The 14,311-nt window shown below is 41.7% G+C and overlaps 2 protein-coding genes across 2 annotated transcripts in view; both read left to right on the forward strand.

Annotated features, from left to right (window-relative positions):
* Positions 1–14,311, forward strand: part of ABCG5 (ATP binding cassette subfamily G member 5) — a 231,802-nt gene that overhangs the window by 153,865 nt on the left and 63,626 nt on the right. The gene's annotated exons all lie outside the window — the stretch shown is intronic.
* The window catches only part of LRPPRC (leucine rich pentatricopeptide repeat containing), a 124,191-nt gene extending 109,880 nt beyond the window's left edge, over positions 1–14,311 (forward strand). The window contains exons 33-38 of the mRNA XM_079968468.1: positions 280–419; positions 1,002–1,117; positions 4,814–4,888; positions 7,841–7,925; positions 11,934–12,076; positions 13,181–14,311. Of these exons, the coding sequence (XP_079824594.1) occupies positions 280–419; positions 1,002–1,117; positions 4,814–4,888; positions 7,841–7,925; positions 11,934–12,076; positions 13,181–13,252 (631 nt within the window). The 3' untranslated portion in view covers positions 13,253–14,311. The remainder of the gene's footprint in view (positions 1–279; positions 420–1,001; positions 1,118–4,813; positions 4,889–7,840; positions 7,926–11,933; positions 12,077–13,180) is intronic.

Raw genomic sequence — 14,311 nt, forward strand, 5'->3', positions numbered from 1 at the left:
TTATGGCAGAGTTATTCAGCCATAGAACAGGTCAGAGTTCATTCTCGAAAGAAACAGAGTTAGTGCCGACTTTACGCATTCAGCCATAAATTTGTTTCACTTTGTGTTGTGACAATATCTGCATGAATGGAGTCATGGGTACTTTTAACATCGCTACTCTGTGTAATATTAATGTAGTAATAAAATAAAACATTCATGCACCTGCTTTATTGGTTTAGGAGCTCTTACATTAGAAACTAAACCAGTGCAACTTTTTTTTTTTACCCCTTTCTCTTCCAGCAATAACCCTGATGTTGCTGTGGAATACATTGAGACCATGTTTACCTCTGGAGCACTGCTTGCTGACTCCCCAAGTACAAGCATCTCATTTGTATATAGAAAGTTGTTGGAAGACAAACTGGAGCCAGCTTTGGAAAAATGTAAGTTAGCCTGGCAAAAGGAGTCCATAGGAATCACTAGGCCAATTTTTTTTTTGACTAGACTAGCCTGTCTGCCTGCACATTCCTATGTTACTCAGAGGAGATCTCACCTTAATGTTTGCTTCCATCTGGTGTTCCTCTGCTGACACTAATCTCTTTGATCCATTGGAGGCATCCTTCAGTGGAAAAGGAGAAGTCTCTTTCTTCTTTCCTGTAGCCTCCCACTGCTTCAAAAAATCGCCAAACCTCTGAGGTAGATTGTGGAAAGAGGAGGGATTTCTGAAAATAGTCTCCCTCCCCTTCTGCTGTTTCTATTGGGTCAAATAGCCTTCTGTCAGTGCAGAGATACTGACCGGATGCAACTTTTAAAAGTTAGAGAGAGCCAGAACTTCCCTACTTGGATGGTTAGGGACCAAACAAATGGCTGTTTCCAAGCCTCTGAGTCAATGGCATTGTGTGTTTCTACCTTGCTTTTGCAGAAACGTCGCTAAATAGCTTTCAGTTTTACTTAAAACAGGCTGTAGCAATATATTTTGTTAAAGCCGGAATTATTCACTTACATGTTTCTTTCGATTTTTGCAGTTAGTGCCATGGCTGAACGGTTGGCCCATCAGTTTGGAATTTATAGGCCTGCGACAGACCTTTTCCTTCAGTATATAAATGCGGGAAGAGCAGACGATGCCAGGCATCTTCTAGAGGTAATAACATATCAGGAGAAGGGATAGTAGTGCTGCGACCGCATCAAAAGAAAAGCAAGAAATAAACACAAAGGTGTCATGCACAGGATGTGGCAAAGATACTTCTTAATTTGTCACATAATTGCTGATTTCATGTATTAAGAGTTTTGTTTTGTTTTGTTGTTTTGTTTTGCTGTGGATTGGAAGCAAAAATTTTATTCTTGTCTAATCCAAAATGCCTTGAAACAAGGGAATGAGGATTTAAGCTGCATTTTTTAGTGATAAATTGTAATTGCAATAAACCACTTTGGGGGCTAAGGCTTGGCTGAAAAGCAGGTCCCAAATAATAACTACTATTTTCAAACTGATAGTGGGCATTTATTTTTATTTACACACACACACACACATCCAGTAGTAGCATCTTCTTTTAAGCAGTCAAATCTCTCTCCGGGAGCCTCTAAATGTTTTAGAAGCTGTGTTTGCTTTCTGTTTGGTTATGTGTCACTGGCATGTTAACTGACAAATACACGTCTCTAGTGGTCCGTGGTCTGTCTGCCTCATTCTTTTAAAAATTGGCAATCTTCGGGGAGCGAGACGACAGCATTCGTACCACTTTAGCAGTGCTAAATAGGAAGCAGAGAAATATGCAGAATGAACCATGGGTGATAAGAGCTGCCATTGGCAGTGTACACAAACAGGCTCCAGCCGGGAGCCTTTCCCAGCAGGTGGCAGTCAAACAGTCACAATGATCCTGCAGATTGCTGCTTTTGTGTAGACTCCCTGTGTCAAATTGAGGCTTGTTACCAATTTCTGATAGTAAATACTGCTACGTTCACTTACGTTCTTGCATAGCTGCTAAGTACTTTAAAGGGTAAACGGAAAGAAAAACCCTCTCTTTAGTCATCAGGAGGTTTTGTAGCATCCGGGGCGGGGTGTGTGTGAAATTGGTAGTGGTGAAATTTGATCCTTGCCTACTGCTTATATAATTAAGCAAACCATAAATGCAATGCTTGGGGTGTCTTTTTTTGCGATCGAAGAGATGCATCCGTTTTAAACGTGCACTGTAATCTCATGGTAAACCCCAGTTTACTTGGCTTACTAGTGATGCTTATAATAACTGTTTTACTTTATTTCTGTTCCTGTGAAGAATCTTGTTGGGTTTCAACAGCTTTGAAGTGTCTCTAAAAATAAGATTTCCTTTTAAAAGAATGCAGGCGGTGACCATTTTGTGTGGGTATTCCACTCCTGGACCCTGGGCACGTCAGCGGAGCGCATAGAAGCGTTCCCCAGCTCATTTTGCCCCTGTCCTGCCTTCTTCTGGACCCAAAAGGACCCATGTGTTGATGATCGTGCATCAGTTTGTCACGTGTATATAAAATGTCACAGGATCCATTCCTGTTATCTGTAGGTTTGAAGACAGAAGTTGCAACATACGTTTTTTGCAAAACAACATGGGGTGGTTGGTTTGTTTTTGCATTTGAGGTAAAGGTGATCTTGTTAGATTTCGGATGTAAAGGAAAAGCTATTTCTTAATGTGTTTAAATATGGTACCCTGTTGGTGCAGTGAACCTCCATAAGCTTAGATGTACATGATTTCCATTAGTTTTAAAGTGACCACCTTACGTTGACTGAGGAAAAGAGAAATGTTTAGTGAATAGGAACTGTACCAAAAGGCTTCACTTCCATGGAATCTACCCAAGTGACATTCATGGTCTAACACTGGGAGGTCTTCAAGGGTGGCCACTGTTGGGAAGCCCGAAAGCAAGACATTAACCCCAAAACATCTACCTGTTCATGTTCCCCAGCAACTGGTATTCCGAAGCAGACTGCCAACATCATTTAATAGCACCATCCATGATTATCTAACACCCCTTTAAAGCCATCGGTTAGCCACCACGACATCTTGTAGTAGTGAATTTGTTCCTGCAGAAGTAAACTGTGACAAAGTACTTGCTTTTAGTTGGGTGGGTGGGTGGGTGTTTCAGTGTCTGAAATGAGGATATGGGTATAGTGCATCTTCGCTCCCTGCACTGAATGTCTGAAGAGGGATAGACTGCAATTACCGGATGAAATACAAGGGAATCTCCGCATAGAGTGCATTGCTGCGATGGAACACTTTGCACATCAGCTGATGCACGGGGACAACCCAGATACCGGTCCCCTGTTGCCATTATAGCATCAAGTGATTGATAGGTGGGTGGTGGAGGAGATAAAGATCTGCCACACTGGGCCGGAAAGGTTCTCAGTCCACTTAAAAACCTCTCCCGAGTGCTACAAGTGAAGTCTGAGAGTCTGCACTATGTACCACACAAATGCCCAGTTCCACATTTCTGTTGTTTGTGTCCAAAATCAGATAATATCTACAGCTATGGCTTATACTCTTTTGAGTGCAATAAAATAAAAATAAAGAATAGGTCAGTGTTTCTTGCCTTCTTTTTAAAGATTGCTATTTGCTCTGCCATATGCCCCATGTATGACAAACTTCCTTTGAAAACATAGATTTTGCTACCACACTGCCTATTTCTTCAGACTCTCGCTGTGTGTGTGTGTAGGTGTAGTTGTAGTTGTCCCTCATAGAACAGTTGTTTATTTTGAGTTTTGGCAATCCTTTGAAAAGCAGGATGGAATAAAGGATGTGCTGGGATTTCTGCTTGGTTTCCTTTTGCCATTCATCGGAAGAGTGATAAACTTTATTTGAATCTGTGAGAATTTGACAAGGAAGCATTAAATGCATTGTGTGTTCTTAGTGGGGTTTTGAATTAGTTCTTCTTCACGGATGTCTCCGGTATCTGCTTATAAAGTAATTCAGTGTGTTCCTGTGTATACATTCTCTGCAAAGCGGAGTAGGCTGATACTTGGAGGTTTTCGCATTGACAGAGTGTCTTAAGCTCTTTCTTAGGGGTGGGAAACAGTATGCATTTTTCACACATGCAAGGATGACATCTGTGAGCATAAACTAAAATATTGTCTGACATACTTGATTTTTTTTTTTTAATCAAGGTTTTATTTTATTTTTTTAAAGAAACTCTATAGTTTCCAACATGGGATAGACACTTGACTTGTCAGGTCTGTCACAGAAACTTTTTTTGAGTTTAACTTTTGTCTCTTGAGCACTGGCTGTCTGTTGCAGAGAAAGCCTTTTATAAAATAGAGAGATTGAAATCAGTCCTTTTGTATGCATAAGTGTAGGTAATTATACTTTAAAGAGAACTTGCTTTGTACATTTTAATTTTTATAAAGAAACGAGCAGTTATCTCCCTGACACCTTATTAAATGTATAATTAACCTTATGATCCCTAGCTCACTTGTGAATGCTTGGCAGAATAATTGGAGAGGAATAGTGTGTGTCGTCGTCCCCCCCCCCTTTTTTCCCTTTCTTTCTTTCACAGTCCTAAATCTCTTTTCTGTGGGATGTTAAAGCATTTGTTCATTTTCTCCCTCCTTTTTGAGCAAGCCTAATGCTCATTGTGCCAAGGACAGAAAAAGAAAGGGAGGAATTGCCTTGGCACCCCATTTGTTTTCCTTTCTGCAGGTTTTTAATAAGTGGTCGACTATTAAGGCCTTTGGTAATAATAATATAGTGCTGGTTATTGTGAACCTTTCTAATTGGAAGTTTTCACCTTCAGTAGTTTTATTTATCTAGAGCCTACGGTTGCTTTTGCTCATTTAATTCTCTCTGTGTCTCTCTTTCCCCCTCCCCTATTTCTTCCTTTCAAGAGATGCAGTGCAATAGGTGAACAAAAAAAGATTCTGGTGGCTTTCCTTGCAAAGACAACCCAGCAAGCAGGACAGGTATGTCAGCTCTCTCCCCCACCCCCACCCCCACCCCCATATTTTTCTAGCATCTTCACTAGTCAAAGCTCTCTGTCAAGGATGTTGCCATAGAACCTGACTCTGTGCTTTCACAGTCATCAACTCTGAAAAGGGGGACAAGATCTCCTCTTGTGTATCTAGGGAAATTGGTTGATGGTGACACTCCCAAATTGTTCAATTAATTGTGATGTCTACAGCCTTGCCGCTTAATCTTTAAATGAAAGCTGAGGGTCTCTAGATTCCAACAAGAGGACATAATTAAACCACATATTCCCATTGGGCAAATAATGGCTATCATGGTGGGCTCATCGGAACCTAAGAAGAGCCAGCTGGATCAGGCCCACCTGGTCCAACATACTGTTCTCACAGGGAGTGAAAAGAGGAAAAGCTTTTTTATTTTTTTAATGAATTCTTTAATATGAGAAAGGGAGGGGAGTTCTTTTCAACAGTGCATTTTTGTTACTTATAATACCCGCATTTTGGAAAATGGTGCATGAAATATTTATTTGGTAAGTGGTATACTGCTTAAGTGCCAGTAATTGCCCTGTTCCAAAAATGCGCATGAAACTTGAAAACTACATATTTGCTTCTTTTGTAGCAGAATTCGCATGCCAAGCTTCTAAGGACACAATCCACTGAGAACTTACTTTCCGTAAGCTCCATTAAAAGAGTAGAAGCTACACTAACCACAGTACTTCTCTCTAGTGGGTTCTGTTGCTATAGAGCAAACAACAAGAGTAGGAGATCAATAAAATAAAAAGGTAAAGGTAAAGGTACCCCTGCCCGTACGGGCCAGTCTTGACAGACTCTGGGGTGTGCGCCCATCTCACTTAAGAGGCCAGGGGCCAGCGCTGTCCGGAGACACTTCCGGGTCATGTGGCCAGCGTGACAAAGCTGCATCTGGCGAGCCAGAGCCGCACACGGAAACGCCGTTCACCTTCCCGCTGGTAAGCGGTCCCTATTTATCTACTTGCACCCGGAGGTGCTTTCGAACTGCTAGGTTGGCAGGCGCTGGGACCGAGCAGCGGGAGCGCACCCCGCCGCAGGGATTCGAACCGCCGACCTTTCGATCGGCAAGCCCTAGGCGCTGAGGCTTTAACCCACAGCGCCACCTGCGTCCCTAATGATCAATAAAATAGAAGAGTACAAAAAACAGGTCATTGTGAGACAACTTCATATCTTCCTTCCACTGCATTAATATCGCATGGCACGTCATAGGATAGCAGTCACAAAACAGACATGAGAAGAGCCTGCTGGTTTGGGCTAATAGCCAATCGACTCCAGCATCTTGTTCTCACATCAGCCAACCAGACGCCCACGAGAAGCCTGCAATCAGGACCCTGACCATGCCTCTGACCATGAAGGCAGAGCATAGTCATCGTGGTTAGTTAATGGCTTTTTCTTTCATGAATTTGTCTAATCCTCTTTCAAAGCCATCCATCCAAGTTGCTGGCCATCACTGCCTCCTGTGCGAATGAGTTTCATAGTTTAATTATGCATTACATGAAGAAGTACTTTTTTTCTCTGTCCTGAACTCAACATTCTGCTTCATTGGATTTCCATGCGTTTTGAGGTTATGGTGGGGAGACTTTTCTCAATCCAATTTCTCCATACTAAACAGAATTTATAACACTTCTCTCATGTCACCTCTTACCATTTCTCTGAAGTGCCCCAAATGCTGTACCTTTCGTCGTAACAGGAGTTGCTCCACTCCCTTGATCATTTTGGTCCATCACCACCAGTTCAAATCCCATGAGTGTATACTTTTTAATTAAGACCCCCCCCCAAAAAAAAAAACAAACCCAATGTACATCACTTTACACAGGTTTGGAATTGCAGTTGTCAATTTACTGCCCATTAACTCAGTTTGGAGAAGTCCTTTCGGGCCTCCTCACAGTCTCTTTGTTTTAACAACCCTGAATAATTTGGTACCATCAGCAAACTTGCCTACATCCCTGTTCACCCCTCACTCTAGATCATTTATGAACAAGTTAAAAAGCACAGTCTTTGGGGCACTCCACCTGCTATGTCCCTCCATCAGGAATACTTCCCATTTGCTCCTGCTCCCTGCTTCCTGTTACATAACCAGTTCCTGATCCACAAGAGGCTCTCCCTTCTTATCTCATGACTGCTAAGCTTACTCAGGAGTCTTTGGTGAAGGACCAAGTCCAAGTGCACTGTGTCAACCAGATCAGCTCTAGATGTTTGTTGACAGTCCCCAAATGAACTCTTAGTGAGACAGAACTTCACCTTGCAAAAGCCATGCTGATTCTGCTTCAGCAAGGCTTGTATGCTTGGTTATTATATCTCAAACAATGCTTTCCACCAGCTTTCCTGTAATTTCCAGGATCCCTTTTAAAAAATTGGTGCCACTTGCCAGCCCTTGGGTACAGAGACCGGTTTTAGGGACAAGTTACTTTTTTTTTTTTTTTTTTTTTGTTAGAAGATAAGAAATTTCACATTTCAGTTCTTTGGAGAACTCTTAGGCGGATACAATTTGGGACCAGCAATTTGTTGGTTTTATCTCTTGATTCCTCAATTCCTGACTCCCCTCCTGAAAACGTTGGTTCAAGTGCTGGGATTTGCCCTACATTCTCCACTGTGAAGACATGTGCAAAGGATTTGCTCAGCTTCCCTGCAATCTACTTATCCTCCAAGGGTCCAACCATCTCTCTAGCCAGTATTTAAATAATTTTCTTGTTGATTTAGGTAACATCCCTTGGCCCATGACAAGGATTCTGGGAAATTTTTCTTTCCTGCCTTCTTGAGAGCAGTCAACCTTTTATTGCCTGAAAATCCTGCCAGACACATCCCTTTGGGTCGTGACCATAGCATATTCCTTTCCCTTAGTCCTTGATTCTTATGAACAAGCTCTTTCTGCTTTGATATTATATAACAAAAGTCTGCTTATGTGCCTCTCATTTTTTCTAGGTTCAGAAAATCAAGACATTGTTGGAGCTAATTCCTGACTTCACAGATAGGAGGATGATTTGCTCTTACCTTATGAAATGCCATGGTAAGATGCCACATGACCGTTTGCCAACACGTATTAATTATTATTATTATTATTATTATTATTATTATTTATACCCCGCCCTCCCCGGCCAGAGCTGGGCTCAGGGCAGCTAACACCAATAAAATTACAATAAAACATAAGGTGGGGGACAACAACCCCAGTTTATTAAAATACAGCTTAAAATACAATTTAAAATGCAGTCTCATTTTGATAGTAGCCCATAAATCAAAATCATAAGGGGAGGGAAACATAAGGGTCAGACTGAGTCCAAACCACAGGCCAGGTGGAACAGCTCTGTCTTGCAGGCCCTGTGGAAAGATGTCAAGTCCCACAGGGCCCTAGTCTCTTGTGACAGAGCGTTCCACCAAGTCGGGGCCAGTACTGAAAAGGCCCTGGCCCTAGTTGAGACCAATCTAACCACCTTGTGGCTTGGGACCTCCAAAGTGTTGTCCTCCGCGGGGCATACCAGGAGAGGCGGTCCAGTAGGTATGAGGACTTTAAAATTTGAGCATTTCAAACTTAATAGTCAAAGCTGGAGGTCTTTAGAAAGTAGATGTTTTAAGGATTGTTCAGGGCACAAACTGTTCTGTGAGAGCTAGGACTCCTAGCCAATGACAAACTACATAAAAGTGGTACTGGTGAAGTTTACCTAGTAGCTGATGGTGTGGAGCAAACAAAGAAAACAACATTTTAACAAACCTGTAAGGAAGGCACAGCTCAATGGTAGCTCATAGGTCAGCACTGTGTATATATAAATGCCTTGTCTCCTTGGCAACTCAATTGGTCCCGGGCGGCGGGGATACTTAAATGCTTCTTTTTTATCAGTTGGTAAAAAAAACAACTAACATGCTCAAATTCACCCAGTACATATGGTTTCCTTCTGGGGAAAGCCACATGGGAGCCCAGTTGACATTTCACCTTGGTAAGGAGGCAAAGAGCAAACCTTGTTGAAATCTTTATATCATTTTAACAATTTCATTTATTTTTCTCCCTAATTCAGATTTCTGTACAGGAGACGGGGTGGGGTGGAGGGGTCATTGGATTGGATCCAGGCTGAGTTTCTTGAACTTGGGTCCCATTGAAATCAATCAGACAAATTTGCAACTTCTCATTGGTTTTCATGGGAAATAATTTAGTCTGGATCCAGCCCATGAGGTGTATGCCAAACAGTAGCATTATTAAAGGGAGGGGGTGCTTGAGGTGATACTTTTGTTGCAATTTTACTAAGGTATATGAAAGATAGAGATACTAGACTCTAGAACCAGAAGGATGCATACTTTATTTTCCAAAGCTAGTTGAATTTGTGGGGTTTTTGTTCTCCCTTCTCATCAGGTATAGAAAACCCTGAGACTGTGTCCAAGGCTTGTAAGGGAAAAAAGAAAGAAAAACTATGAAAATACTATGAAAACGTCTCAGTTGTGCGGTCCATTAAACATAATCTCACTGTTACATCTTCCTTTTATTGTTTTTTCATACAATAGATACTTCTATTTTAAAGAAATGGGAAGTTAACAATTTCTATTATACCTTCATTAAACCATCACTTTGCGCAGGTTCTGAAGCCTCCCACAGTTGGAAAGCGACTCATCCACTTGCAGCTGTGAGTGGGAAGCTTTTCCTTGACAAATGGAGGGGTCTGAAACATGCATCTCTGCAGATTATAAGCTTTTTATTTTTCCCCATGTATACCATTAAGTAACTCTTATTAGGAAGGCAGGTACCAGAAAGGTAAATGAAATGAAAATCAGTACAGCAAAAAGACCTGCTTAGTGGCTCTGTCACTCAAGCAAGCAGGAGAGCAGGGTTTTTTGCTGTCACAGGTCTCTACTGGGGGGGGGGGAGTAGCAATTGGCCACCCTGATTTGCATGCTCTGCTTACGAATAAATCTCAGGTTCAGTCCCCTTCCATGTCCAGGTAGGGCTGAGGAAGATTCCTGTCTGAACTCCTGGAGGGGGTGAGAGTGGGGAATATTGAGCTAGATGGACAAGAGTCTGAGTCAGTGTAATTCCGCTTCACATGTTAACAGATGATGATGATTATTATTATTTACACCTCGACCATCTGGCTGGGAAACTCCCAACAGGATATTAAAAGCACAATCAAACGTCAAACATTAAAAACTTCCCCAAACCGGGTTGCCTTCAGATGTCTTCTAAAAATCAAATAGTTGTTTATTTCCTTGACATCTAATGGGAGGGCGTTCCACAGGGAAGGTGCCACCACCGAGAAGGCCCTCTGCCTGGTTCACATGTAAAGCAAATCCTGGCTCAGTGATTCATAGACTAGCTTTAGCGAAGTGGCCATCTTGGGTTCTCCCATCTCCTGGGTGGTTAGGAAGAGGACATTGGCAGAGTTTGGTTTCCTTTTTGCAGAATCCTGACCATTACATTCAAAACCAGGAGTTGCAGTTTAAAACAAACACTGTTAAGTTTTGTAACAAACCAGCAATACACCCTGGGTTACAAAGCTGGCTTGTGAGATCAACCTTTGGTTTGAATGTAATAGCACATCTGGATTCTACAAAAAAAGAAAGAGACTAAACTCTGCCAAAGCCATCTTCCCAGCTGCGCAGGAGGAAAGAGATGCATGCAAGATGGACAATTCACTAAGGCTAGTCCATGGGTTATTCCTAAGCAATGATTTGTGTTACGTGTGAACACAGTTCTGTTAACAAAAGAAGTTGGGTTACACTGAATTGGTATAATGCTAGTATTCTGTAAAAGTGAACAAGGTTCTGCCAAAGTCCTACCAGCTGTGGGGGGCGGGGTAACATTGGGGATGGTGCAACTCACATGCTTCACTCAAGCTCATGGGTAGGGCAAACTAAGGCTCGGGGGCCAGATGCGGTCCAATCGCCTTCTCAATCCAGCCCGCGGCCGGTCCGGGAATCAGCGTGTTTTTACATGAGTAGAATGCATGCTTTTATTTAAAATGCATCTCTGGGTTATTTGTGGGGCATAGGAATTCGTTCATTTCCCCCCTCAAAAAAAAATATAGTCCGGCCTCCCACAAGGTCTGAAGGACAGTGGACCGGCCCCCTGCTGAAAAAGTTTGCTGGCCCCTGTGTCAAGCTTGTCCACATACGACAGTTTAACAGCCAGTCAAAAGAATTTGCGTCAGAGATCTTCCCATCTTCCCAGAGCATATGTGTCACCTTCGGGATTATTTCCTTCTCCTTGTTTAAGTAGCTTGCAAGTCTGTGGCCTTCAGCTCAAGGCTGTCAGCAGGTTGTTATTACTATTTCTAATGCAATCAGTTAGTGATCTAAACACATTAAGGTAGTGAGCATACTTCAAAGCATAACTGAAAGTGATGAGGGAATCCTCAAAGACGGAGGTAGTTAATTTAATGATCAAAAGCTGCTGCTCATGACCCAAAGGGACTCTCAGTTAAGGAATGTGGAGCTCTCATTCGTTGACTAATGCCACAGACCTAGGAATGGCTTCATGAAGGAATAAATTCAGGACCCCTCAGGACTGTGGGCAATGCAGGTTTAAAGGGTGTATTGACACTGATCTCAAATGAGCTTTGTCTGTTTCATTTGCGCCAGTCTCTTACTATTCAAATGAACACTAAGAAAGCTGCATGCGGAAAAGTAAACTGTTACCTTAGAATGTTAATTGGAAGAGGAAACTATCACTTCCCCCCCTCAAACTTGGTACAGGGAGTTGGCTTATCTCTGAGGCCTTCTTTGCAGCGGGAGCCGCAAGAATCCTCAGACTTGCCGTCGCTGCTTGTCATCCCCAGAAATTCATCAAGGGGCAAATTTACTCTGCAGTTGTGAAGCTTTTATTCATTTTATCGCAGTAATTCATGGATTAAAACCAGCATCTCTCTCTACTTCAGGTCTACTTGGTTGGAAATTACTGCAGAGCAACACATTTGAGTCTTTATGAATTGAGTGGAACTAGAAATTTCTGGCATAATGCATTCTGGTTGATTGGTAAACTGTTTCATCTCCTGTAATGGTTTCTTCTGTATATATCTTTTTTTCCTCCCCTCCTTAGCATTAGATGAGGATGTGGCTTCAGCAAAAGCTCTGTATGATGAAATGAAAGCTGAGAAATTGCACCCAGATGAGTTATTTCTGAAACGTTTGGCAGTTCTCCTTAAGAATGCAGGAGAGCCTGTTCCTTTCACTGAACCTCCTGTGAGTGTTTACTGATTTTTCAAAGAAATACCTCTGGAAGTGTGTGTGTGTGTGTGTGTGTGTGTGTGTTGCTAATAAAACAAGTGGCATGCTTAATTACTCTGGGATTAAGGCTTCACAGAAAACCCTCAGAGGAGTCTACAAATGAAGTGCTGTGTATATTGTGGCATTGTATTAATCTGGCGTTAGACTTGACTAGTGGGAGAAGGAAGCCTTCTGGGGCTATTGTGTTTAAAGTATAAGATCATTACTGGGCATTCATGTTGAGGTGTGAGTTTATCAAGCATCCTTGGAGTGTTTCATCTCTGGCATTTAAACTTTAAATGATTTCCGCATGCTTTAGTTCAGAATGGGTTTAGGTGTTAGCTAATTGCTAGTTTTTAAACATGAACATTCCCCCCTCCCTCCAAACAGCATTTGTAAGGATGAAAATGTAAAACATAGGAACTAATTTTCTCAGGCAGGTTGACTTTATCTTTCGTAATTTTGCCAACAAAAAACACAAACCTTGGCCCCTCTGTAAATCTGCTTAATTGAGGGGAACAAATGCATTAAAACTGTGGAAATAACTTCTTCAGTATGTTACTTTAGAAGGAGAATCTACAAAAGCCAAGTAGCAATGAGTTCATGTAAGTTGCAATTAGTAGTGGTTTGTGGTTAGAGCTAGGTTATCTACAAGACATGTTTGGGAGGTTCATAATATTCTGCGGCAGAAAAAAATCTAAACTTTTCATGCCTAAGGGGGCTCATTTATGGTCTACGACAGTGCTGACTAGGACTGATGCAAGTTACAGTTAAAAATATTTATAGAGGACACCTGGTTGGCAAAGGCTGCTCATATTTACAAGGGAATTTATAAGGAAGGTATGTATCACTGTTGTTGAAGTTTAAGTTAGTCTTCCTCAAGTTGTGTGGACTCAAGTTCTTCCTAAGCCATAACAGAATATTGGTCTTTGCCTTTTTCTTTTTCTTGATCAGTGTTAGGAAAACAGGTGTAGAACAGTTAGATATTTGGGGGTTGGGTTGATGCACAAATTGCTTAGCATATACACTAAAATGCTAGTTTGTCTCCTAACTTTCTTTTCTTCCTCTGATCTGCTGTAGGAGAGCTTCCAGTTCTACGCAGAAAAACTTAGGACAGAACGACAGGGACATTCTTCATCAGATGAAGATTAACCTTTTAATACTTCAGTTTCTGCTAGTAATATTGTGACTGTGAAATACTGTTTTTAAATGTATTATTGTCAGGGGGAAAAATAAAATTGAAAATCGGATTCTTCACTGTATAATTGTATAAAATCATCTGACATTAAGCAGTTTCATTTTTTTCCCCTGAAGCAATTTTATATAGTTTGCTGGACCTGCTAAAATGACTGTAAAAGATTGTTGCTTCATGCAGGGTCGTGTGTGATCAGTGTACACATTTGCCATCGCGCCCTGCATACCGACACATACAGCCCCCAAAACAGTTCTAGGTATGCGGTATGGTGACCTGAATTTTGCAGAATAAATTCATGTGAAGTGTATTTGTATGCACTGTTTGCTTCGAAAATTCAGAAATTATTGAACCAAAGCAGGGGATTGATTAAAAGGGGAATGAAGAGCACAGAGATTTGGTTTGAGTGATCGCCATGGGCCTCAAAGCGGCAAACAGCAGTAGACATGGATCAGGGTGTGTATATCCCCAGAAACATTCTGATCCTGGAAAATCCAGGATGTTTTCTGGAGTTCAGGTTTTCCAAGCTTTTCACAGCAGCCATTAGGGATAAAATGAACACTGATATCCTGCCAAGTTCTGCATCAGCAATCAGATTTCACGCTTCTCTTGGCTCCTACGGAGGTGCAGAATTTGCACAGCCCCAGACCACGTGGGTGTGTTGACAGTCAAAGCCTTCAGGCTTTGCAGAAAGCCTTAATTGAGATGTATATTTTTCTGTGAAAACATCAGTCTCTTAGCATATGATTGCTTTTCAGAAAGCCCATAATCTTCATAGCTACTGCACCACTGTACATCGAAGCTCTGCGTAGGTTTGATTTTACTTGTAAATACTGCATAGAAATTGGGGGAATTGCAGGAGATAATGGATAATTTGGTTTCAGCCAATTGATATTTGTTCTTCTCTTTGTCAGATTTATGGACAATAGACCATATCTTTGAGCGATCGATATTAAGTTTGTTTGCAGTTAATTATACCCATCTTATGCAAACAAATAAACTTGCAGATGTTCCAGTTT

Source organism: Podarcis cretensis (assembly GCF_951804945.1).
Source record: "Podarcis cretensis genome assembly, chromosome: 3".
In the NCBI taxonomy this organism is placed as follows: Eukaryota; Metazoa; Chordata; class Lepidosauria; order Squamata; family Lacertidae; genus Podarcis; species Podarcis cretensis.